Source organism: Brachionichthys hirsutus, chromosome 23 (genome assembly GCF_040956055.1).
Source record: "Brachionichthys hirsutus isolate HB-005 chromosome 23, CSIRO-AGI_Bhir_v1, whole genome shotgun sequence".
In the NCBI taxonomy this organism is placed as follows: Eukaryota; Metazoa; Chordata; class Actinopteri; order Lophiiformes; family Brachionichthyidae; genus Brachionichthys; species Brachionichthys hirsutus.
Window position 1 is genome coordinate 4,972,040 of NC_090919.1, and position 26,043 is coordinate 4,998,082.

General features: G+C 47.1%; 4 protein-coding genes across 4 annotated transcripts in view; 2 read left to right on the forward strand and 2 right to left on the reverse strand.

The window, feature by feature from the left end:
- Window positions 1–2,620: 2,620 nt before the first annotated feature.
- cfap184 (cilia and flagella associated protein 184) lies at window positions 2,621–4,139 on the reverse strand. Its single transcript, XM_068756139.1, has 3 exons — window positions 3,500–4,139; window positions 3,025–3,372; window positions 2,621–2,947 (listed from the first exon to the last, which is right to left on the reverse strand). The coding sequence occupies exons 1-3, from the start codon at window positions 4,103–4,105 to the stop codon at window positions 2,621–2,623; spliced, it is 1,281 nt and encodes a 426-aa protein (XP_068612240.1). The 5' UTR covers window positions 4,106–4,139.
- Window positions 4,140–4,427: 288 nt separating this feature from the next.
- Window positions 4,428–6,421, forward strand: tada2b (transcriptional adaptor 2B). The gene is made up of 2 exons (XM_068756140.1): window positions 4,428–4,798; window positions 5,234–6,421. The coding sequence occupies exons 1-2, from the start codon at window positions 4,481–4,483 to the stop codon at window positions 6,419–6,421; spliced, it is 1,506 nt and encodes a 501-aa protein (XP_068612241.1). The 5' UTR covers window positions 4,428–4,480.
- A 1,446-nt stretch (window positions 6,422–7,867) lies between these two features.
- On the reverse strand, window positions 7,868–10,639 carry grpel1 (GrpE-like 1, mitochondrial). Its single transcript, XM_068755824.1, has 4 exons — window positions 10,502–10,639; window positions 9,948–10,110; window positions 9,747–9,828; window positions 7,868–9,303 (listed from the first exon to the last, which is right to left on the reverse strand). The coding sequence occupies exons 1-4, from the start codon at window positions 10,567–10,569 to the stop codon at window positions 8,957–8,959; spliced, it is 660 nt and encodes a 219-aa protein (XP_068611925.1). The 5' UTR covers window positions 10,570–10,639; the 3' UTR covers window positions 7,868–8,956.
- A 3,908-nt stretch (window positions 10,640–14,547) lies between these two features.
- sorcs2 (sortilin-related VPS10 domain containing receptor 2) overlaps window positions 14,548–26,043 on the forward strand; it is a 196,514-nt gene continuing 185,018 nt past the window's right edge. The window contains exon 1 of the mRNA XM_068755638.1: window positions 14,548–14,901. Within this exon, the coding sequence (XP_068611739.1) occupies window positions 14,548–14,901 (354 nt within the window). The remainder of the gene's footprint in view (window positions 14,902–26,043) is intronic.

The window sequence follows — 26,043 nt, forward strand, 5'->3', positions numbered from 1 at the left end:
AACAGCTGAGGTGCTGAGCTTGGCTTGTTTCCAAAGCTTTTTTGGTATCACTCAGCTCGTCCAACACCTTCCTGTTATTTTCTGCTTCAAGGTTGGCCTTGAGGAGCTGCCGCTTCTTGACCGTAAGGATCTTGTTTAGCCGGATCACCTCCACCTTTTGCTTGTGCAGGCTGTGGTGAAGAGAAGCATTCTGCTCCTCTCTGGTTCTCCTTCGCTGCTCGAGTGCTGCCTGCTTCTGCTTCTGCATTTCCATGGTTGAAATGGCCTTGCTATATTTCCACTGGAGGTCATAGAGATGGTCGCCAACAGCAGTTTCTTGCGGCTCGGGACTCTCCTCTGACATTTGCTCCTGTTCCCAATCCGGGTCATCATCGCCTGCAAAACATTCTTCCTCACTGGGTTTGGAAGGAGCATATGACAAAACGTATGCTGGTTGCATCTGGACCAATCTGATGGTCCGTCTATTTTCACTGGTTTTCACTTGTCCAGTGATGGGATCATTGTCTAGACCCGAGGGGCGGCTGACATTTAACGACATTGGATTGTGTGTGGCAATAGTTTGAGTCTCGGTGTGTGACTCGGACATCTCAGGTACTTCTTTGTTTGTAAAACGTTGCATTGTTCTACAAATGAACTAGTTCTAAACTGTTATTTATATAGACAAATATCATTAAGACATCATAGAGACCTTTGATGTTTTGCATCTTTGATATTGATCCCTTTTATGATTGGTCCACGATACCTTTTTTTAATATCTACTTCAAAGGAAGAGAGACTTGCCTTCCGGAAATTCAGGCGGTTTAAAGTGGCAATGTGTAATGAGGAGGTGTCCCCATTAAAGGACACGGATACAGATGTCTGATTTAAGGTTGATTTTATTCTGCTGTGGTCTGTAATAACACAAAATAACAAACAGTGTAGTAACTGTCAATCACAGTGATCAACACAATTAAATAACTACTGGAACAAAGGACTGTATTTATCATTAAGATGTATCATATGGCTCGTACAACTCAAATCGCCTCATACGGCGTAACTAGGCAACACTCGTTAGCTAACATGCAGCTAAACAAGCACGAGCACAATGGTAACATTCGACTTCTAATGGGCTAACAATGTAATTAAACTAACATTCTGGCCTTTACGCACAGCACTGAACAGGGAATATCTGTAAAGGCAGAGAAATTATTACATATCTACATTCTACCGTCGTATGGGAGAGGGGAAACTATATTTACGAATACGACGTTTCACACGATGTGGCGCATTCAATAGCGTCAGAGAACTGTGGTGCATCAATAACATGGGACGTGTGACAACTTACATCAAAACGAACAATTATCAGCTGAAACTCAAGTTCTATGAGCCGTGCAACACCAAACTAATAATAAAAGCATTTATTTGGTTCCTGCTGTGTTCAGGAACCAAAACAATACTTTTGCATATCATTAAGCTATTTTGAATATTTGTGTTATCAAAATAAAAAATGATGTCCACATATGTGGACATCAGATTTCTCATAAACTACATTATGATATCAATATATATATATATTTGTTTTTACACTCATCAGGTCCCAATCAGCCCAAATAGCCAACAAAAAATAAAAATGCATGCAATGCAATAGCTCGGAAGGAAAGGAAGCTTTTGATGTTCCTCTGCCACATTGTTATGAGGGTGTTTTGACATTCGACAATCAAGGTCAAAGATCAAAGTTGTAGCAAATGGTGCTGATAGCATTCACCGATTCGTGCTAACATTCACGCTGTGTTGGTATTCATCGCTGAACTCTGTTCAATGGGATGACCACCCCTATTTGTTCACACGCTCACCGACGTGTGCGCCAGGGTGTCGCGGGCCAAAGCGGGTAAGAACCCAAATGCACGACAGGAGAAGGGGAATCCAGAAACGGAGCTTTATTGTTCACAACCAGGCAGTGAGTCCAAATCAGCCTACAAATCAGGATGGGGGCACGCAAAGGGATAGTTCGAAAAATCAGGCAGAGGTCACAAACCGGGTAATCAGACTAGATAGGCAGATCTATAGACTAGAATAGCACTCAGACGGCGCAGAACTCCAACAAGCATTCCTCACATAATTAGATTTACGCAGATGTTTAACTGATTTATGAATCCATAAATTCAATGTTAAAATTGAAAATAGATTTTCTTCACCTCATTCTGGATCCGATCCGTTTGAAAATCGGTGGTGAGATTAGATGCCCCCACCACAAATTCCATAAACATCGGTCAATAATCAACCGAGATATTGAGGAACAAGTTTTGAAGCTCCATTTACTCCAATGGGATCCAGAATCCAGGATCTCTTCAGGATCATCACCAAAATGTCACGCTCCATTTCCTGTTCAAGATCTGTCTGGAACTTTTTGAGTTATGTTGCAGACAAACAGAACCTCCACGGAGGAGGTAATTCTATAAATAAAGTATATTATTATTATAATCATTATTAATTCGTTTAGACTGACATCAATAATGGAAGCACAGGGAAACAGCTAGCATGGTATCCTGGATTTAGCTCCATACTAATCAACAACTCCTGATCCCATTTGCCAAGTGGGAGAAGGACTCCGCAGAGGGGGGGGGGGGGCACGCCTACTTCGTTATACTGTCTCCAGCTGTTTGTTTCTTCTGCCGCATCTGAACATGATCTCGGCTTGCTGCTCTTTCAGATTTCCCAGTTGTTCCTCCAGATGGTCAGAGGCATCGACCGCGTCATCAAAGTCCCGCAACAGGACCGTGTTCCCGAGCAGTCCACGCTGCTCCCTCAGCCTCAGGTTGTCTCTCTGTAGGCGACCGGACGCCCGCTTTGTCCTGGTCAGGACGTCCCTCTTCCTTGCTACCATCGACTCCAACTCCGCCAGATGTTCTTCCTTGGCTTGGGCCTCCATTTGACTCCAGGACAGCTTCTCCTTGATGTTTGACAGGAGCTGGTGGAGCAGAGGGAAACACCGAAGCTAAAACTCCACATTTAACTTTGATTCAATCTGATTTGACTCAAACTTACCTCCAAACGACGACCGATCTTTTTCTCAATCTTCAGTGATTCTTCGTTTTGCTTTTCGGCTTGTTTCTTCAGTTCCAACCTCTGAGCCTGGAGCCGCTCAAACCGGAGCTGTAGGGGGTCCTCGGTCTGGTCTTGTCCGCCACAGAGTTTCGCCTCCAGACCGTGAATCCTTGCGCTCAGCTTGATGTTTTCGAAGCGCAGCTTCATCGATTCGTCGTGGCGAAGCCGCTCCGCCGCCAGGATTGACTCCACTTTGGCCCGGGCAGCTTTTCTACCCAAGTGGCGGCTGAGTTCTTGCACGGCGACGTCCTTCTTCAATGCACAAAATGCTCGCCATTGATTCTCCAGCTTGAAGGGTGACCATGAGACGAGTGCCCACATGTCAGTACACAACAATAAACATAATCATGCCTTGTTGTTGGCCTTATATATTTATAGTATATCTTATCCCGACATTTGTGCGGTCCTGACCAACCTCGTCTAGCTTCGCCCGGGACTGTAAGTCCAGCTGCGCCGCCTGCCGTTGAGCGTTCTCCGACTCGCCGTCGAGCCGTCGCTTCAGGCCCGTCAGGATGTCCGTGCACTTCTCATACTCCTCCAGCTGCTCCGGCGCCGGCAGCTTCCTCTCCGCCTCGGCGCCGTCCGTTGGCCACTCGCAGTCGTGAGCCGCCAGCTCCGTCTGCAGCCGGCCGCTGCGCCGCCTGGCTTCGTCCCTCTCCTCGCGCAGCTCCCGGAGGAGTCGTAAGCATTCTTCGTAGCCGGTTGTCTCGCCTACAAGGTCGGCAGCGGGTTCCTCTTTTTCAGGTTCATCCGCCACCGCCGCCGCCGCCGCCGCCTCATCCGGGGCAGGACCGCTGTTCTCTCTCTCTGGCGTCTCGAGATTCCGTCCGGGAGATCCGTTGTCGTCACTGATGCTCATCTGAAAAGCGACACTCTCTTCGTGGGCCTTTGGTGGAGATTTCACTTCTTTCATCCCCACAGTCAAATCATCAATGGCGGTAATGTTATCCGTCGGAGAGAGCGCTTCCCCGCTGATCCGACCTGAATCAGAGGTGGCTTTTTCTTCAGCAGAAACATCCATTTTGTACTCTTGGAGTTTTCTGATGTCACAGTTTCCGCTGGGACGCCTTCATGACCATTTAGCAGGAATTGCAAAAAAAAAATGTCCTCCTTTTTGGAGGCCTCTGATGTCATCACCCTCTCATCATTTTCTTCATTCATTTTCTTGCTCTCCTTCCATTTTCAAATAAACGTAAAAAAAAAAAGACTCTTGTTTTTTAAACGTGTCTGAAGCTTACAGGAACTCGGGTGCTTCTTGTCTCGATGAAAAGTTTTGTTTTTGGTTGTCCTGGAAACTAGATCCGAGATCGCCCAATCGGAGGGTGGCGCTGATCCATCTCATTAATATTAATGAGCAGGGTGTGTGGAGGTCGCACGCGGAGGCTGGCGGGCGCGCATGCGCACAAGATCTGCCTCCGACAACAAGAAGCAGGAGCCAGGCAACATGGCCGACCTGGGGAAGAAGTATTGCGTGAACTGCCTGGCGGATGTTACGAACCTGCGGCTTCGCTGCACCGACTGCCCCGATATCGAACTGTGTCCGGAGTGCTTCTCTGCGGGCGCAGAAATCGGTAATCACCGGAGATGGCACGGCTATCAGCAGGTCGACGGCGGTCGGTTTTCTCTCTGGGGTCCCGAAGCGGAGGGAGGATGGACCAGCAGGGAAGAGCAGTCGCTGCTCGATGCCATCGAGCAGTATGGATTTGGAAACTGGGTACTTTTTAAAAGTTAACTTATATTCATTTATTTCTGCCATACAAGAAGACGCACGCACGCACGCACGCGCGTCAATATTTATTTTTTCGTAAAATGTCAACAGTGAAAGTGACTAATAATAAGCTCTATTGACCATTAACTCACTCTGCTCGTTCAGGTTGAAGCACAGAGAGCTAAATGCACAAACGTGTCGCTAACGGTAACACCGACCCCAGCCATCCCATAATGAGTGTAACACAATGGTTTAAAACGTGCACATAAAGGCGTTACTATGACGGGCACGTAAACAGACATTTAAACTTCGAAACTCACAAGTTTTTCCAAATGAATTGAAGGCGTGACTCCTTCCGATCCTAAATAATAGTTTCTATGCTCACAGCTTTTATTCTAGCTTCTGTTCTTTATTACAAACGCTTTGTTTCGTCCCCCCCAGGAGGACATGGCGACTCACGTCGGGGCGTCCCGGACCCCTCAGGAAGTCATGGAGCATTACGTCACCATGTACATCCATGGGAACCTGGGTAAAGCCTGCATACCGGACAGCATTCCCAACCGGGTGACCGACCACACCTGCCCCAGCGGGGGGCCCCTGTCGCCCAGCCTCACCACGCCGCTCCCTCCCCTGGACATCGGCCTGGCCGAGCAGCAGCAGTTGGGCTACATGCCGCTTCGCGACGACTACGAGATTGAATACGACCAGGACGCGGAGAAGCTCATCAGCGGGCTGTCTGTGAACTACGACGACGAGGATGTGGAAATAGAAATGAAACGCGCCCACGTGGACATGTACGTGCGCAAGCTCCGAGAACGCCAGAGGCGTAAGAACATCGCCCGAGACTACAACCTGGTGCCTTCGTTCTTGGGTCGGGACAGAAAAGACAAGGAGAAGGACAAACCAGGAGCTCTGGGAGTCGCAGGCGTCGCCGGTGGTGGTGTGGGCGGGGCCGGCGGCGGCGGCGCCGTTGGGTCGGTTTCCACGACGGGTTCCGCTGCGGGATCCGCGCCTGTTCCGAGCACGCCCAAACGAAAGATCGCCAAGGAAGAGAAGGAGCAGAGAGTCCGGCTGCGGGGGCTCTGCCAGTTCATGGCTCATCGGGAGTTCGAGGAGCTCTTTGACAATATGCATAAAGAGCGTTTGCTGAGGGCCAAAGTACGAGAGCTGCAGCGCTACCGCCGCAACGGAGTCGCCCGCCTGGAGGAGTCCGCGGAATACGAAGCGGCGCGCCACAAACGGGAGAAGCGCAAGGAGAATAAAAGCGTGGTCAACTCCAAGCGGAGCAGCGGAGCAGGGGGCGGGGCTGGGGGAGGAGGAGGCGTCGCTGGCGGATTGGGAGTCGGAGTCGGCGTCAAAGAAGAGGGCAAAGACGGCGAGTTTGCCGCCATGGAGAACCTGGCGGGCTTTGAGCTGCTGTCGGACAGGGAACGGTTTCTGTGTAGCTCTCTGAGCCTCAGCCCGACGCGCTACCTGACAGTCAAAGCCATCATCATCAAGGATCACCTGCAGAAGAGGCAGGGCGTCCCCGCCAAGAGCCGGCTGCCCGGCTACCTGGACAAGGTCCTGAGGAAGCGCATCCTCACCTTCCTCACGGAGAGCGGCTGGATATCCCGGGACGCCTGCTAGCCGGGATGGTTGGTTGGTTGGTTGTGGGGGGGGGGGGGGGGGGGGACGTGGGACGATATTTCAGAGGTCGCTGTGTGACTAAGTTAAGATGGAGGATCGTCTGATGTTGGTAAAAGACAAGCAGGGCGACAAATATGTCTGTTTTTTCATGGTTCGAACAGGATGAGGAGAAACGCATCGCTTTCTTTTTTTTTTTTTTTTTGTACTGATGTTGTTGATTCATGATGACACTTGCAATGCTAACGAATAGTGCACAGTTGCTGAGATATTATAGTGCAAAAGGATCATTGACGAGGCGTATAGCTTCGGTAGCGAGTCGCGGAGGACGTGACCCGGCTCGGCGTTCGGGCCCTGATGGGCGGCGGAGCCGATGACCGGTGTCTGCGGGTGAACGTTTGTTCCGCCTCTCGTTACGTTAACGTCTCTGCAGGAAAGGAAGCTGAATGTATGAAGGGCTTTACTCAGGCTACGGCCCCCAGATTGTTTACCCGGCGTGTATTCCTGTGAATATTCCCCGTATTTATTTCCACCTCCGTGCAAACGTTGCTCCTCATTTTAATGCGCTTGAGTTTCCACACTCCTGAAACCAAAGACTGGTCCTGTGTGTCGAGCCAGGTCTCTGGGCAGCCTGCCGTTAGCTCGCCGCTAGCTGTTTAACTGTTATAAACCATCTGCTTAGATGTGGAGCTTTAACCTCGCTGTGGTTGACCTTGAGGTTCGGATATTAGGCTGGATTAGGTGACGGGAAGATGCTGATTCTGATCGTGGATAAAACCGTTTTTACGGTCGTAAAACAAACGCTACAGCCGTTTGGATCCTGCAGGCGGTCGAGCGTCTGTCGGATCAATCCCTCACGCCTGAGGCGTATCAATCAGCTGCTGAATTTGTAGTCGGTAAATTCAATTACTGCGCTCGCTCCTGTTTGGGGAGGCCCGGCGATGATGTTGACGATCCGGAATCGGAGAGAGAGGAAGTTTGAGGCGTCTCGGTGGAACTCCCCAATCCGACTCCAGTTCTTCTCCGAGTTCCGGGAACGTTGAGATGTCTGAAGTCGCCAAATTATTGTTTTCTTTTTCTCAGACTTTGATCCTCGTGCCCCCCCCCCCCCCCCAGCTTGGGGAATATTTTTGTAAATGGGACATTTGTTTACTTTATTTCGTCAAATGTAAATAATTTTGTAAAATAGGAAAAGACTATATATTTACTGACCTGTGAAATGTACAGTATTTTGTGTCATTGAAATTTTATAGTTTTCCTAATAAATCTTTTTTATTTGGATTACAAAGAAGCATTTTGTGAAGCGGTGGGTTTCATGATGATGATGATGATGATGCTGTGGAGTCTTCGCTTGTTACTGAGTCATGTTGTTATCGGTACACGTGACCGGGGGATGCATTAAATGTGTAGACAACATTTTATTTTTTATACTTTTACGACTCAAACGTATTCTACAAGTACCTCCCCAGTGTCTGTGAAATAAAGTGAAATAGGAAAAGGATTTAGGAAAGAAATAAACTACAATACACAAACATATTTAAACACATATGTCTGCAGCTCTATTTTTTTTTAATCAAACATCCAAAAATTAAGATCAAATTTCTCCAGCGTTATGCAGCTCAGCTCCAGTAGGGGTCGCTCAGCTATCAGATATTGATAAAGAGCTCATTTATCCTTTGATTCCTAATACAAATACAAGGTGCATTTGTTTTTCTGGGCTCACAATAATCATGCTGTGAAAATCTGCTCTCATTAAAAACCTAATCACAGTTCAAAGGGGAAAATTTAAACAGCAACAAAAGAAAGCAGTTTCAATTAAACATCTTTAAGGATAAAGCTTTATTTAGGCTTTCATTTTCTGATCGGTAAATTCCAAGTCAAAGTTAACCTTTGTAAAATCAGACGATCAACAAACAGATGATCTAGTTAAAGAGAAATGTGAAAAGAAAATGTTTATTCTGATGCTGCAGCAGTTTGGACACATGCAGTGATCCTATTGGTTCAAATGCTGGCTCACAGGAGCACGATCACATCCGAGGGAACTCGAGAAACTTTTTACCGTGCAAGCTTTGGGATTCTCAAGTATCGTTCTCTAACAGTTCCCAACAATAAGAGGCAACTGAAGCATGAAGCTCGAGATTACACAAACGTGGAATGAAACTCAGCGGCTCACAATCAGCCTCAGCCCAACTGTGGGATAATCTCGCCAACCAGAGCGGGATTAGGGAGGTCAGTTAAACGGAAAGATCAGATTTCACCGGCCGTACTTCCAGCGAAGATATGAGAACGAACCGACAATAATCGACTGAGCTGATTCGCGTTACTGTTGACGGACCGAAAGGTTTCTCTCAACACCGTCCTGACGAATCTCTGATGGGGATTCTATCCGGACCAAGTTCCGTTAGCTGCCCCCCGTTTGGAGGGTAATAAATGGGCTCAGGGTGGGACTGTGCCATGAGCCTTCTTGCTGTACCCGAAGCCGACCATTGCCTAGGCAACAAGACTAATCCCACCTGGTCACAAGGTAAGTGTTCACCTCTAGGGGGCTTTGGCCACACCTACCAACGCTGGCCTGAGGGTGCGGCCGTGAAGCTTGTAGCCCACTTTGGTTACTACGGCGACGCTGCCGGGCTCCTTGCCCTCCACGGGGGCATGGAAGAGGGCTTCGTGCTCGTAGGGATCAAACTTCTGACCGTCAGGGTTGAGCTTGACCAGACCGTGCTTCGCGAACACCTTCTGGATCTGGACCTCGGTCATCATCAGGCCGTCGTACAAGTTCTTGAGGTGGGGGTTCTGGCTCGACACCTCCTCCTTGGGCACGCTCTCGTTGGCCTTTTCCAAGATGTCGGCCACCTCCAGCAGGTCCTTACAGAAGCCCTGGATCCCTGGCGGTAAAGTCAGAAGGTGATTTAAGGGTCTCTCATCGGACCATCTTAATGGCCGATGAAATAATGTGCATCAATAAAGAAGTGTATGCGCGGTTTCTTTTACTAATTATTTTCTTTCATTATATGTTTGTAGATTCAAGGCATGGTGAGATAAGGGAGGTACTCATATTTAAGTATTTAAGAATAAAACAGAACGGTCATATTCTTCGAAAAGGAACCCTTCCACAATTAAATTGCCAACTTTTGAGTTAGAGCTCTCTGATGACCTCTAGTGGGTGGAAAATAGAATTGAACAATATTCAACCGTGCAGAGTGCTTTCAGCCTGATGTATTCCCGTTAGAGAACACTATTATTATTTTATTCATTTATGAAAAACAAAAAAGAATCGGGGCGAGCACATGTCATGTGGATCCTGCAGACACGATGAACCATTTATTACCATATAATTTAGCATCTTCCACCATCTTCTGACTCCGTGTCCGGAGGTTCTCCGTGTCTGCTAAGGCTCGCTTGTACTTTTCCTGCAGAGACGGCAGACAGTTAACACGTTAGCCGGAGTGCTTTTATTCAAGAAGCTCATTCATTTTAACAACATGTATTTTGCGGTCCTCATCCAAACCGGAAGTGACCCCTGACCTACCGTCATGCCCTTGAGCTGCTCCTCCAGCTGGCTCTTCTCCTCCACCAGGAGTTTCTCTGCTGCGTTCTGCTCCGGCTTCTCCTTCTCCGCCTCCTCCTCCTCCTCGGGCCCGTGGCCGTTCTTCTGCCGGGTGGCGGTGCACAGCAGCCGCGGAGACGACGCTCTGGCGGAGCAGGAGACGCGACACAAAACAAGGGTCCCATTATTGCGTCACTCGTGAAAAGGACCGATAATTACACAGACATGTCCGACGTCAGCAGGAACTCCAGCTTAGCATGCTAACGGTACACTTCATCCATCTTTTCCTTGTCACGCTAACAATGACACGCAAGCTAACACGCTAGCTAAGGACTCATAGTTGGATTGCTGCGGTTTCGTTTCAAAGTTTACTCGTATTATTCACATAAAAGGTCAATTTTAAGGTTCACGGTCGGCTACGAAAGCTAAACGATGCTAGCCGGCTACTACGATCATACCATCAGATTAACCGGAGCCGCTCTCGTCCTTGCCAACACGGATTTCAACGAACTAAGTCCGTAGTGAAGGTCTGTTACCTTATTAGCGCCGGGGAGGCTACAAGAGAGTAGCTCTGTCTCACCGCTCGGACGCACCAGCTCGCCATTTTGTGACAGCTCGCGCAACTCCGCAGCTAGCTAGCTAGCTAGTCCTCCTTGCACTGCACACACGCTGGAGGAGGGGCATTCAACCATTACTGGCAGCAGCGTGAGGTTTAGGCCAATCAGAATCCGGGAAGGTGAACCACCCTATCAAACCGACCAATCAGAGTCGTTGATGACGAAAGGGTTCGTAGTTTGGTTGAAGTTGAGGTTAAAGGTGACTGATGATAAGAAGGACACGCAGCGTCTGAAGTTTTACCAGACGCAAGGTTGCCCATCGCGAGTTGCACAAATCCAACAGTTTTGTTTTGCCGGTCGAAAGTCAGTCGTTTAAATGTTTTTATTTTAATTTGCTGTTTTTATATTTCACGGCAGGGTGGCGCAATGGGTAGCACTGTTTCCTCGCGGACACGGAAGCAGCATAAGGTTCCAGGTCAATTCCTTTCTGTGCGAAGTTTGTACAAATAAAGAAAAGAAAAGAAAAATATTTGTTTGATTTTCTGTTGCTAATGATGGGACTCATGAGGCCTCGGCTATTTTCCGGGGCACCACAAGAGGAGACCTCATGGGATCAAATATTACATACTTCCTCAAATATTAAGCATTTTAAAACACTGAAATAAATGTTTTCCCATCGCAGCTGTAAGAAGTATTTTCACGTATTCCAAGTATTAATACAGACTGTCCCACTGTGTTCAGTCATCGCTGCAAGGAAACAGCCAAAAGCGGCTCTGTAATACAGCCAATACAGGAATTGACTGTGGATTGATGATGATGAATATATTTATTAGATAGAATGTTAGAGTACAAGTACAGTCACACAGTAGCATGTATTACAGTACAAATACAGTCAAACATCCTGTCTAAGAGGAGCATTTCAAAAAAAGCCCTTGCGGTCTTGTTTCCGTTGAAAGTCCTTAGTACATAAAAGCTGACTAATTATCCAATTATGGGCGAGGGAATGTCTTTTCGTTCTCTGGTTCACACACACGTGCCCCTTCTTACCCAGGGCGTAATCGCCACATCATCAAAAATCTAGATATTTCATTGAATCGGTGTAATCAGCTGTGTGTGTGTAGGTATAGAATGTATGTATGTATTTCTCCAGCACTAACACGCCTGCAACCTTGTTTGTTCATGCTCTGTCGGTTCCGAGGGTCTCTGAGCCCCCCCCCCCCCCATAGATCCCTGTTCACTCCTGCTGGAGTGTGCATCCAACACCCGGGGTGAGCTATCAACCTCGGCACCTTTAATGTGGGACGACCGGGTGTGACCGCTGGGGCATGGGGGGGGGGGGGGGGGGGGGGGGAGTGTGTGGCCTCATGTGGGTCCCAATTGATGGTCAGACCTTTCAGACCATGCAAGAGGAGATGTAAAATGCCCTTTGAAGAATCTAAACAGCAGCAATGAGCTTTTCAAGGGTTCAGTGGGGTCAATCGCTGGCTCCCTTTTTATTTAGGTGTCATTAAAGTGTACCACAGTCAAAAGGTCATACAATAATTGTATGACATTAAAGCTACAAGGATGAATGTATTCATATTAACAGGACTTGAGCACCCCCCCCCCCCCCCCCCCCCACACACACATACCTTTTATCTTTTATTTGACCATTTAGCTCGCTTTCATTGCTTTTCATGATCAGCTAGCAGCCGGGAAAATATACCATGAGCTAATTGACCAGTCCAAAGCGACAGATTAAAACTAGCTCATCAATATAGTGCGTGATTTAGAAGCGTAAGAGCCGGAAACACAAATTCAATAAGAACATGCAACCTCGACGTTTGACCCGATGATGCAGGAAGAACATTTCAGTGGTTTATTTTTCCTGAACACATATGGCTGAAAACCAAAGCCAATTAGTTAAAAGGCTCGACAGAAATGAGGCTTTACTTTTGATGAAGCCAATCCCTTTACATTATTCTATTCTAATTGTGAGCATAAAATACATTTAGTCACAGAGTTTGGTTTCTTATTCATTTCAAAGAAACACCATTACGGCATTGTCCTGACAATAACTGCTAGCTTGTAGCTTTTTCAGTCGGAAGCTGCGTCTGCCCACGGGGTCAGATTTATTTAAACTCTTTATATAAGAATCGTATGGCTTCTTTTATTCATTGGCGTGTGCTGCGAGAATTATTATATCATGAATCTGAGAGTAAAAACCAGAGACTAATATTTAAGTGTAGCATCACAGCATGACCTCGTGGAAAACTAAACTATGTAATTGCAGCTTAACTCGATTAATATCGGGGCTGATTACATTCAGTGTCTCTCATCCGCCGGCCTTACCGACTACACACCGCACGACCATCTGCACAGCCTTATGAAATATTTAAACTTAAGCTCCGGTTTAGGAGCTTCGCTTACAGGCGGTATCCTAGCAACAGAGGTCAAGGAGGGTCTGCCCTCCCTCGCTCACACACTGAAAGCAGAATTTTTTATTTTATTTTCAAAATTGCAAGCACATTTTTAACTTGAAGTCCTGCCAGACCAGCAACATAATTATAGGTTTGCATCTGGGAGTTCTGCAGGCATCAGATGTCAGTACACGTTTCATTTGGACACATATATAGATTGAATTATTTAATATTTCCACATGCATTATTTATTGCAAAAAAAATTATAATAAGGAAAAAAATATTTAAATCATCTTGGAAGACCTTTGGAATCCATTTAAAGTGTTATGATGGAATATTTCTTCCTCAACTTGTAAACCAAAGGATTCATATTCATCTTTTTTTCGTGTGTCATTTGAGACATGAATGTCTGTAGAGGAAAGTGAATTTTAAGTTTTATCATCTGGCCAATGCTTTACGATAAATAATTTCACTGTGTTGACCGGAACCGTGCATAGAAAAACACACAACTGTAAGGCTTTTAATCTGGCTCATCCTGTCTGCAAATATTACATTTTTTACCCCATTTGTGATGGTTGCTATGGGGACTTTTGCTGCAGGTTGATTTCTGGCCCTGCACAGCTGCGGAGGCATCGTTGAACTGAACGAGACGCACCTGTTGCGCATCTCGCCTGATCAGCTCCTGCCTCTCTGGACGGTTCTCTGCCAGAACATCTTCTCTGTTTCCTCAGTGTTTTCAGACTCTCCCGTACTTTCTGAGTTCTAGCTTTAATACTTGAGGAAAAGGATCCAGTTGAAATTGGGGTAAGTTTTCACAGCAAAACAATCTTGCTTTTGGACACTTTCAACAAAGAAGGTTCTGCTTTTTGCTGGCCTTTGCCGTGACCCTGTGGAATTGATGGACAAATTGATTTGTTGTATCTTTAAAAGCTGTGGATCTAGACCCAGAAGAACTTCTAAAATAATAATGAGAAGCTAACAATTGCTAAAGGTTTGTTTTCATGGTTATGGAATGTAAAAATATAGAAAAAAATCAGTGCAGGGCCATTATTTTTAGTGTGAATCACAAAATGGGGAGACCGAGTTGCGCGGCGGAGGTCTGCGCTCTCCGTCTGCTGATCATCATTATCAACCCAAACTAAAATAAGTTACTTTAAAAGCATTTTCTTGAGCAGGTTTTTGCCTTTTTATTTTTATTTTTATTAAATCATTAATTAATTCATCTTGTCTGTTACCAGGTCGCGGGTCGTGCTGGAGCCTATCCCAGCAGCCAGCGGGCGAGAGGCGCGGTTACACCCCGGACGAGCCGCCAGTTCACCGCAGGACAAGATGGGTCTGTCCTGTTTTAAACGTGAACTCGTTCAGGGGACCCGATCCTGCTCGGCTCAGTCCGGAGACGTTGCAGCTCTCGGACGGGAGGTGGCGCCGCCGCGCCGTCCCGAGAATCCCATTTGGCACAGGGACGCGTCCACGTTGTTCCCACTGTTCTGTCTCCTCTCCGGTTCCCTTCTCTCCCTCATTCTCTCTCTTTCGGCGTACAGTATACACCCATCTGTCTTCCACAAGCATCGGCAGTCTCTCCAAAACAAGTCTCTGCGATACGCGCGCTGCACTCCGGCGCACAGCATGGCACCTCTGCGCCCCGACGAGCCGGTCTCCACCGCTGGCCACCTCTGCGTCTTCCTGTTGACCGCCTCGACCTGGATGGCACTGGCCGGACCCGTGCGCTGTGACGGCTGTGCGTTAAAGCGGCGCGCAGGGGAGGACAGCCTGTTTGACGCGGGCGGCGGGGAACGAGGCTCCCCGCCGGGCTTGCCGGCGGACGCTGATGGAGGAGCTGTCGGAGCGGCGAGCTCGCCCCGCTTCAGGAGGGCGCTGTCCCGGGAAAAACAAATGTCCCTCCTCAGCAGTTCGTTCGTGCTCAAAGGGGATGCGACCCACAACCAGGCGATGGTCCACTGGACAGGAGAGAACAGCAGCGTGAGTACCCCCCCCCCCCCGCACCCCGCACCCTGTCCCGCACCCTGTCCCGCGCACGACCCGCTGGTTCACGCACACCGTCCACCACCCCCAGTCTTTGTCACCTTCCTCCATCCATCACTCCAGATACAGCGCGCATCTCCAGAAATAAGTTGCTGTTCTCGCGCGAGGCTTGCGCCTCGGTCGCATGGCGCGCGGCTCTCCAAAGTAAAGAGAACCGGTGTGGTTTTACGCATCGAGGTGGTCCAGCTGCGCGTTTTTAAAAAGTGAGCCCCGCGAATGCACGTGCATGTGGCCACCTATCCCATTACGCAGCGCCCGCAGGTTCATTGGCATCTTTGTGAACGATGCCCTGCGCGAGGAATCGGCATCCGGGTCTAACTTGGTATTTATATCTTGTATTAAAAGTTAGCCGCGCATTAGATAGTAGTTAAAACGAGGCATGCGTCATTAGACTGGGGGGGGGGGGGGGGGGGGGGCATTCAGAGGGATGCCCATGACGCGCCTCTGAGCGCACAGAAGACGCACCAAACCTTGATGCAGCTTTCTGTCCGTCCATTTTGCAGAACCTTGTTTATTTGTGGCTTGACTCGTTTAATTAAATGCAATGTTTGCTTTTACTGTCAAGGTCTGCACTTTCTATTCCTACAGCAGTATTTTGAGGATAAGTAATTATACTGGGGACGATGGTGTACATAAGCGAGTATATTGGGCTGTGTTCCTTGGACCTGGCTGAGTGGCAGCAGCTACACTTTGTAAACAGGGGAAGTCTTTGTGTTTGGTATTGACAGACGCCAGCGGGGTGGTGGTGTCTGGTGGGGACATCGCTTGAGCCTTTCTGTCAGTTTAACACGTTGCCGTCTCTCTGCAGCCCTTCATCCGGCTGGGGAAAGATGAGAAATGGCATGAGGGTGAAAATAATCTGACCGTGAAAAAGACAGCGGATCTCCTTTCTTGAAATTCGACCCGAGTTTCATGACAAATTGGTTGGTAAATAATGTAAACTTGCACGCATCCTTGAATTGATTGGATTACCAACAGTGGCCAGAGAGACTGGATTTAAAGAGGCAATAGGAAACTTCTCTAATTGGTTGATCCACCCAAGCAAGAAGCTGAAGAGAAGCTGTTTCCTGAGCAACGGACAGAGAGGATTGGCTTGTTTCAACTCGGATTGCTTCTAAAGAAATGTCAAGGATTATAGAATGGCCTCGTTCTGCACACACACACACGCCTTAAGTTAATTTAAAGTCTCACTTTGTATGGTAAGGAATCTAAACTACATGACACAGTAGTTTAACTGTCAAGAAGATAATTTCTTTTTAAATGTATTTCATGTGCTCCCAAATTTGGATTTCTCATCACCTGTTACCAAATGACTCGTTTACCAGTAAAATGCATCAAACGGTAATTTGTTTTAAAACAAAAACAAAATCATTCTGAAATGTGTTGCTGGAATATAATTCAGAATTAGCATGGCTATAATTTACCAACATTTGATGGGGGCAAGGCTATGAATCATCATCCGGGTATTCCTTGAGTGTCATTTTAAAAAGGGTTCCGTTGTGTTCTTTCACTCTGAAGACTTGTAGCGATCAAATCGACTGGCTTTAATTCTGAAAGTTAAAGCTGGTTAGCTTAGATTGCTAACGTTGGAACCTCCTTTTAAATTAAATTTTTTACCTTCTCCTCACGGACTCTATCACATTTGCGCCATTTAAAAAAATAAATAAATAAATAAATAATTGACACGAGTCCACAGGGACGCCACCGTCAGTCGCAGGAACTTAACGTTTGACTTGTACCCACTTAACTTGGTGTGGCTCTGCAATGTCAAAGGTCACGCAGACCGAGATCATCCCATCCTCATAAACATAATGGCGCCGTTCAATTTGCTTTAGGCTGACATTCACGAGCCGCGTGCAGACTGGTGGGTTGGGAAAATGAATCTCGTCCTCCCCTCTTATTTCATCATTCCAGTTTTGGCTCTCTGAGGTTCTAAATGTAACCGGCTGAGCGGGTCAGCGGCGCAGGAGACTTCCGTTGTGTCATCCGTCTTTGATGGGTAATCGGGATGCACCAAAGACCACTTCAGTAAAACGGGTTCATCTCAGATATTCAGGTTAATCAATCACTGCAGCATCATTCCAATGCGTCTGTGTTTGCCTTGTGGCCCGACTTCCACCGCGCGGGCTACGAACGATTCAGAGGAGGCGGGGCCGTTCACAGAGCTTCATGTTAAACGTGCATGCTCCTCTCTGCCCTTGGTGCGGCGATGAGGACGGTCACTCTACTTTAGCAAGCCTCGCTTGATCAATCGATTGTGTCGGAGCGTAAGAGAGCTTTTCCTGAGGCGTTCTTCAGCGCCGTCCTTGACGAGCAGAGGTAGCTGCGTGACTAAACTACCTGTGGCCGTGTTTTAGACCGTCAGCAGACGCTTCTTCGCAATATGCATGAACTGTAGAGGGATCAGCTAAGGAAGGAGGCAGCATGCAAACCGTCGTCTCTCTCATTATCCTTTTGTGTTTCGTGTCTGTTTATGTGCTGTACTCTGCTTCTATGGGTTTCCTCGTCTAATAAATCTCTCGGATGTACAATGATGCTCTTTAGCTATGAAAGTGTCGCCGCATTGAAGGAGCCACCGATCTTTCTGTGTGCACGTTGACCTGTTAATGACCTTTCACGCTGATGCACGAGTTCAAATCGCGATTCGCACTTCAGAGAAATGTATCGTCCGAAACCTAAAACGAGGTAAAGATAATCCAAATCCGCAGAAACGATAATTACGTGACATTAGGGCAGAGCCAGTACTTTAAAAACAACCACAAAAATCTCGGCCTTTAAGTCTACCGGTGTATATTTTGTGCACAGAATTAAACATTCGTGCGTTCCTGAATCCTCGCAGACATCTTTGGAAGTCCGGGACATGAGCGGAGCCTTCTGAATGGAGAGGCTCCGCTATTGAAGCTCTTGTCTCTGAGGAGTTGAGCAGCCTCGGGGCATCTCTGAGCTCTGCTCGTCTTCTGGTGACGACCAGCAGCATCGTCCCCCCCCCCCCCCCCTCTCTGATATGTGCATTCATATCGGTAAGGAAACATTTAATCAGGTTTCTCTCTTTTGAGTTTGTTGATTATTTCAAGGAGACAGATTATACGTTGGTATTGCACAGTGTGTGTGTGTGTGTGTGCGTGTGTGTGTGTGTGTGTGTGTGTGTGTGTGTGTGTGTGTGTTGTGGATCCCGGGAGCCCGTCTCACAGTAGCTTAAGTGATTAATGAGCAGCAAAAGGGGTGCTGACAGTCCAAACTCTTGTCCCAACCTCGGCCCCCCCCCCCCATTTGGGTAATTCCTGCCACTTCCTGGTTTAAGAACCCTCCTGGGTGGGAATAAATGGAAGTCGAAGAATTTATGGACTCGCAGAGGAATAAAACGGAACAAATCAATTCACGTAGTTGAGGGAGCGGATGTGATGCGTTGTTTCTTTCACTGGAGGATTTATCTACGTTGATCGTCTGGAATGAGACGGCGGTTGTAAGTCGACACTGCTCGTGGGCTTTCCCATGAATTTGCGCTGCACCTTCAAACTGAGTGAAATGAATGCCTGCTAACTTGCTAACAGGGTACCGGTAGTCTGGAACGTGATGTTTGATATTATGATTACATAAATCTGAAATCTAGTTTTGATCTTCCACGCTGAGGCATGTTTGTTGAATTCCTTATTAGAAATTCCGTTTTCACCTTATCCAGAACTGTTTTTATTTTATTTTATATATAATCATGCCTCAGGCAAACGTTTGATGCATTATCATAAGTCAGTCATTTTTTAGGTATATACTGTTTGTACATCTGTTTCCTATAATGTTCGCTTTTACCTGCCTATTGTATTGGTTTTGATGAACTTGGACAGATGTTTTATCCTAACTGCTATCTAAAGTTTAGGTCAAGGACTCTCTGATTTTTAACGTTGAATTGAGCAACACTTCAGAGCGAAACCGAATAGCAGGCGAGACACTAAACGCCTGCGCCCGTTGTTCTGGATGCGGCCTGTATTCAATGTCACCTTCACCTCTCTGTCTGCACGTTTGTGCTGCCGGCTGAACTTTTTGCGCATATCAAATAACACGGTGCTCGGCGATGACGCTTGACTGCGTTGCACTCAAAGCGGCAGCTCGCACCAGCTAATGACTAGTTTGTGCTAAGCTGACAGCGTCTGTCTAAATATATTTGTCACCCCCTTTTACTCTTCCTCATCGTTCTCCTCTTCTGGTTGCTGGATTGAAGGTACTACCTCTTGCTCTCATCTTTTGGTCCGTCCCCCCTCGGCTCGCCGCGCCGCTACCACCTCCAGATCACAAGAACTGAACATGCATCTAATCTAAACATGACATCGGTTTAATTTAGAGGGAGTTGGTATTCTGTTTGAGGATTAAATAATTATTTTTGCTGTTATTTGCATGGCTAATGCTCACACTAAGCTGCAATACAGAGCCATGCTCTCTCTCTCTCTCTCTCTCTCTCCAGTCACACATACGAGCTGGGTCTCCAGGGTCCTGACTTAATGTGAAAGGCATTTGTTCACGCTTCACATACTGAGCAGACAGTTCATTTGGCCCCTGGTTGTTCTGCGATGGAAAATTGTTTGCACATGTGAGGAGAGCCTCTCTCGTCATTTATCTTGTCTGTCGCCGGTTCGTCCTGCTTGAGAAGACACTCCGAAAGCCAGACGGTAAATCGTCAGACTTGTTTGCTCGGGCTTTCTCCTGCTAATATAAATCCTGGACACAAACCTCCATAATCCCACATCACGCCTGCAGGTTCGCTGTCCGATGTCGCGGCAGGCGCCCAAGCAGCGCTCGCCTTTCAGCATCAGATGGCTGGTGGAGCCGATGGCCGATGGGCTGACATGCACCGTAACATACGCAGCACTTCAAAGGGTTGAGGAACATGGTGCTGGGATGCTAGGCCAAACCAGTACTGTTATAAACAGTGTCCCACCTGCAGAACGTTTCTATGCTCATTGTGCTCTCTGCTTTCTTCTTTGTGCGACGTCTGTCGCTGATAAAGCGTGTTTGAGAAACAGAAACCCTGAATTTGATGCACGCGGCACGTTTCTAATTTAGGTCTGAGAAGCTTTGTGCTTGCTGTCGCCTCCTTGAACAACGCTGGAAGTGCTTTGGAAGAGACGGACACGACTTGTTGGAAGTTCTCAAAGGGGAATCCTGCCTCTCTCTCCTTGTCTGATAGATGAGGACAGTTGGTCAAAAGTCTGAGGCGGCGGGCGGACCAGAACTGGATTTAATTACATTGAAGTTGCTTTAACGCAGCAGAATGTGGCTTCATTGTCTTTCTGGGGGGGCGTCCCTGGAAAAAGAGGTCATCTGTGTGGCAGCACGGATACTTTTGAATCGGTCCTTGTCAGAGGATCGCTTGGAGGAACGTTGAGGTATTTTTATTGATATACGTCTTACTCTTCATTTGGAAGTCTTAACTTGCATTTGCGGTTGCAGCAAAGAATTTCAGTTTTTGCTTTAGCCCTTGCTAACCGATATGTGGCGTTGCTTTTTGGTGTAAAGGGAACATTTCAGTGTCTCCTTATGGTCCAAGTAGCTTTTCAGAAGCCGAGTGAAAATGAGCCGGTTAGTGGGCTCAAACATTTTAGCACCGTGCACGACAAAGCCGGTCGACTGATGAGATCCTCATCCAATCCTTTCTTCTAGCGGCAGCTGGTTGTCTTCATTGCTTCAATGCCTCGATGTCCTCGCCGACGGGACCTTGGACATCTACGTGGTCCCGTGTGACTGCGTGACGATGCCAGGTGGAAGCTTGCTGGTTGGCAAGCTAGATGAGAATACTGGACACACTTTATCTTAAAGGATTTTCTGAGACTACTGGCAACAGGGTTGGATTGTGTTGTCTGTTCCAGCACGTGTGTGTGTGTGTGTGGTAAATTCTTGAGTGCGCTAGCTATCGCTAAAGCAGCTGCCCTTTCTTTCGTGGATCCTAAAGCCTTTCTTCTTGGCAAGGTTGAAACCCCCAAGTAATGAGTAAGAATGATCTCGCATAAGTTTTGCACGTATTTGTGTGCGTGTGTGTGTGCGTGTGATGGAGCTGGGTTACCAAGCCAAAAATCTACTTGGCAGGCGGTGGCATACGAGAAGCCTGAACATCCCTCTCAAAATACTTCCTTTTGTTCCTGTACCCAGCATGCTTTCATAGTGTTTCTGGTTTTGTCCCTGCAAACAGATCATTAACCCCCCCCCCCCCCCCGCCTCCATGTTCCCTAGCATTTTGTCCTCGTCGTCTTCTGCAGTTTGGCAGGTTGAAGGTTTGTGCCCCAGAATTTGGAGTCGCATCATTATCAGCTTTCACAGTGGTTTATCTGCATGGTAGATGCCTCACGGCGCCATAGCAATCCAACAAGCGCTTCTTGTGTAAGTGACTCAAACGAGCCAATCAACCCTCTCTTGCGATTTCAATGAAGTCGGAAATGTTTCCTGACAGAACTTATGGGCTTCACATCAGTCAGTCCAAGCTAACAGACAGACCACTGGCCAAGTTCTCTGGTCATGTATTATCAGGATTCTTGTTTTCCAGAGAGATTTCCTAATGTAAAAAGGCCTGTGATCATTGATGCTATCTTAGAAAGCCACTTTATTCATCCCTTTAAATGGCCTCTTGAGCCAAAAGGGGGAAAAAAACCCTCAACTGCCAAATTGGACCGATTGTAAACATAAAAAAATAAGGAAATCAGACTATAATTTCCAAATATCTTTGGTTGAAAATAGCCATATTCTCAAAATTAAAGTACTTGTTTTATTTTGAGAACGCTTAGATACTCTACCACTGCATTTCATGCCTGCCGTCTGTCATATTTCTGAGTGTGAAGCTTCTTTAACTGCAGGATAAGCTCATGTATTCTCCCTATGTAGATATTGTCGATGCATGATCGCATTATTTAGTCCTAGAGGAAGGTTTGCATGTGTGAGAGGGGGCGATGTGAGATGTGTTTGTCTGCAGCAGCGGGGAAAGCTCTCCCTATAGAGCTCCCTAGAGCTGTGAAATGTGGCTCAGCGGGATTTCTCCACTATTTCAACTTCCCAGCAACACTTTTGGCGATTGGATCTTCTCTCTGCACAAAGCCATTCCTGCTTTAATCCCCCACATCTGATCTCTACCTTCGCGTATTTTCAGTTCCGTCTCTTAAGCCAATTGCGTAACAACAGCTTGAAGCCTTCCACACAAGTCGCATCTCTGACACAGATGAATGGATTGTCCTCATCCTTGTGATTGATTGCGGATGCATTGTCAATATAAAGTTCATGCTGTAAACGTGCACACATGGTGGCCTAGCAGATGGTTAGTTATTCATGACGTCACATCAGGGCATATACGTAGTCGTAGATCTGAGTGGGGGAAAAAAAGGAAAGTGATGATTTATAAAAGTGCATAAAAACACACTTCTGGGTTTTATTATTGCTGAGAGTTTTATTTTTTTTATTTTTTTTTAAAAAGCGGTTCTTACCCTGTGTTTTCCGAGTTGGCTGACATTTGTCTTGGAGCACAAACAGACTTTGAGTCGGCGCTGCTCTGCAGTTCAAAGGGAACTCTGCCACCCAAGTTCTCCCAGGAATGACGCAATTGGTCGCCAGCCAGCCTCACACAACCACCCACATCTACATGTGGACACACGGGGTGACTTGAAGCAGTCAAACAGGAATTGGCAGGTGTTGACGGATGTGAAGCTCGCCAGTATTAATTCTATCTCTCTGAAAATAAGAAAAAAAAATAAAAAAACCAGTGGGCTGATCGGCAGTGAGTCATGTTGATGGCAATTAGAGGAGCAGCGTATCAGGGGAGGGGTGCTGGCGGTGGCGAGCACGTGGGAGGAAAGGAGCAGGAACGGAGAGAAAAGAAAGACGTATAATAATTCCAAACTGAGGTCTCTTTCATCTGAGCTCTGCATGTTCCTCGGGTGGGTTGTAACAAACGTGCTGTCAGAAGCAGCGGTTGCTTTACATGGAAAAGACAAGGCCGTGTGATCTGGTGCTGAAACGCAGTCTGCAGACTGTTTGCCCCCCCCCCCCTCTCTCTCTCTTCCCCTCTGCCTCTGCTTCTCCGTCTGGTTCAATTTTTCTTGATTTGAGAGGAGACGTGTGCCTGTGCAAGAATGACGATACAAAAACTGTGACAAATTCGATTATTGTTTGGGGGTGCTGCTTGTCACGACAATGGCGCCGGGTCATTTCAGTCTCCTGCAGCATCCGCAGAGAAACGGGGATGCTGAGGAGGAGACGGGCGGCTATTGGGGTGATAAAGACGGGGCATCATGCGTGCTTTAATGCAGGTGAGTGACGTATAATAATGATTAGAGTCCAAGTCCGAGTTTTATTCAAAGGTACTTAAACCAAACCTCGTCAATAAAATGTTCTCAGATGAAATAAACTACTATGGCCAGTTAGTTTCATAAACGCTGTGTACTAAGAAGTCCGTACTGTTGCTGGTGGAAACGCTGATTTTAAAATTAATTTCACAGACTTCAAAAGATGCAGGGATTACCCCCCCCCCCCCCCCCCCCCCCCACACACACACACAAGCTGAACAATTGTCGTCCGATTGTAAAGCTCCCCGCATGTCAGGTTAAACTTACAATTGAAATACTTTTTATGTGACAGAAAAGCACACAATCTTTAGAGCCGTTTGATTCAGTTGACCAGAGGTCGCTGCCGAATAAAGAAAGGGACGCAGCTTCCCGTTCCTGAGGGCGGGGGGTCTCGTCCGCTTGGACGGGGGGGGGGAAGCAAACGAAAAGCGCTCCCGGCCTGAGAGTTCTCTGCAGACGAGGTTAAATTCCAGGAGAATTACGCTCGTTGCTGATTAAAACGTGAAATGTAAATGAGTGATGAAAAAACAAACTGAGGACGGGAGCAGAGAATAATTTATGTTTTTGCTGACTGCAGGTAGTGAGGCTAAAATAAAATTATTCATTTGTGCGTAAAATTCTGCTTTCTCTTTCTGCTGTAGAAAAACGCTGATCCCTTTTTTTTTGGTGTGAAAAAGCATCTTGAAGCATAACTTTAAGCGCAAAGTAAAATTCAGTTAGAGCAGAAACGTAATAAAAATGTACTTGGAGTGTGGACAGATTTCTGTAGAGGGCACAGCGAAGGAGCCCTTGAGCAAGGCACGTGACCCCATAACTACTCCCAGGGTGCTGCCATGTGGGCGGGCCATCTCGCTCCACATTTGCGTGCCTCTCGTCCCGTGTGTGTGTGTGTGTCACATGTGATCGCTAATGATGACCGGCTAGCTAGCGCAGTGAAAGGGTTAAGCTTGGCTAGTGTTCTATTTCAGGATTGTTTAGATGCAACGTTCTTTGTCTTGAATCATCCATTGAATATATGCCAGAGTTGATGATTATGCACATCCCTGCACCCGCTTGGTTTTTGTTCTCTGGGAATGATCATTGGTGTGGAAGAAAGGCAACTTTTTAAAGAAAGAAATCGCAGTCTTGCTCTTGAAGTAAAAAGTTTGGCCCCTTTTTTTTTTTTTTTTTTTTTTTATTGAAATAATTCAATCCGATTTCATTTTTGAGATTCTTACGACCAGGAAATCTGATTTTCAGTCCATGAGAAACCCAAGTTTCCATCCTCTGCAATCCCCAACTGAGGGTCAATATTCCCGATGGTGGCGCAGCAGCAAACGACCAAAGTTTTGCAGTTAAAAAGATTTGCGATATATAACTTTGCCTGTGCTGCTTCAGTCAACTGCTACCAGATTTAATCTGAGGTGCTTCGGTGCGACCGTTTATATTATGATGGCTGCACTTGAATCAATCTAAGGGGTGCGCACACACGCACGCACACACACTCACTAAAGTGTCCCCTCATTGTTTCGACCTCTCGTTGGTGTTCACACTTCAGCAGAGTGATTCTACCGACCGGCCCGGCCCGGCTCTGGCAGGAGGAGCCGTTTGACCCCCCCCCCCCCCTCGGCCTCCTCTGTGGCTCAGGCGGCAGGTTTGCTGTTGAAAGCGGAACAGGTGTAGGACTGTCAAGGCCTCTTTGGAATAAAGCGTGTAAACGTGAGCGATGCATCACTCGCGTAATGAGATTCTCTTCTCCGCTTAAACCGGAAGCTCCCTCTGCACCTGCGGACGAACACGCCTCCTTCCCAACGCTCTCTATCTGAAGGCACGCACACGCACACACACACTGCTGTAGCGGTTCAGCGCTGGCGTGCTGAGGTGAACATTAGCAGAGGATGCTTGTTTGTTCTGATATTTATTGTGTTTTCAACAACAGGCCCAACTGGTTCTCTCTCGCTCGCTCTGTGTGGTTAATCCCTCTTTTCATTATAATACTTGCCGTTTGCCTCTGACAACCGGCTTAACGCCGTGCCGAACGCCAGCCCACATCCAGCCTTGTAAAGCCGCTTTTGGCCAAGACGTCCGTGTTGTTCTGCGAAGTGATCGGCGGGGCTTTGTTGGACACGTCTGTGTTTCTGTAGGTCAAGATCTTTGTCTCATAATGCGTGGAATCGTCTTGTTTGACAATGACTCGCCAGATCATGGGAGAAAAAATGAGAACTAATATTATGGAGGCGAGGATGGGATTTTCCTCAACAGATTCCAGGCTGGGCAGTTTATAATCCCTTCAGGGAAATCAAAAAGAGAAAAGGACCTACTAATGTTTTAAATAACGGCTTGTTATGTCGGGCATAACAAATAGTTATAATAATGATTTGGACATAAATAGAAAGCCGGAGCGTAGAAGGGTGATTAAACTCCAAAGCAGCCCTTTCACTTGAGGGAGGTAACATCACCGGTCTCCAAAAGATTGAATAGACTCATCTAGTATTGAAGCAGATGTGTTTCCATAGGAGGTGGATCTCATCCAGAAGCACAAGGAACATCTGCAGAGGGATGTGATCACTTTCGATTCCCGAGTCTTGCTTGTAATCTGATTTGCTCCTTCCTTCTCCATTCAGTTTTCCTTGATTTATCTCTGCTGTGGGATTACCTGGTTGTTTCCACCCGTCTCTGATTGGCTCCTTCCCGTTGTTCCCTTCGTCTGTGTGATTCCTCTTCATCATCGATGTTTCTCACATGTCCTAGCCAATTCCCAGTGTTCCTAGGTTTCATAAGTCTACTC

Coding starts and splice junctions, on each gene's coding strand:
- cfap184 (XM_068756139.1), bottom strand. CDS start 4,105: ATGGATGTTTCTGCTGAAGAAAAAGCCACCTCTGATTCAGGTCGGATC. Junction 3,373..3,499: donor CCCGGGCGAAGCTAGACGAG/GTTGGTCAGGAC, acceptor TCACCCTTCAAG/CTGGAGAATCAATGGCGAGC. Junction 2,948..3,024: donor AGATCGGTCGTCGTTTGGAG/GTAAGTTTGAGT, acceptor CTGCTCCACCAG/CTCCTGTCAAACATCAAGGA.
- tada2b (XM_068756140.1), top strand. CDS start 4,481: ATGCGCACAAGATCTGCCTCCGACAACAAGAAGCAGGAGCCAGGCAAC. Junction 4,799..5,233: donor AGTATGGATTTGGAAACTGG/GTACTTTTTAAA, acceptor CGTCCCCCCCAG/GAGGACATGGCGACTCACGT.
- grpel1 (XM_068755824.1), bottom strand. CDS start 10,569: ATGGCGAGCTGGTGCGTCCGAGCGGTGAGACAGAGCTACTCTCTTGTA. Junction 9,829..9,947: donor AGCAGCTCAAGGGCATGACG/GTAGGTCAGGGG, acceptor CCGTCTCTGCAG/GAAAAGTACAAGCGAGCCTT. Junction 9,304..9,746: donor GGAAGATGCTAAATTATATG/GTAATAAATGGT, acceptor CTTTACCGCCAG/GGATCCAGGGCTTCTGTAAG.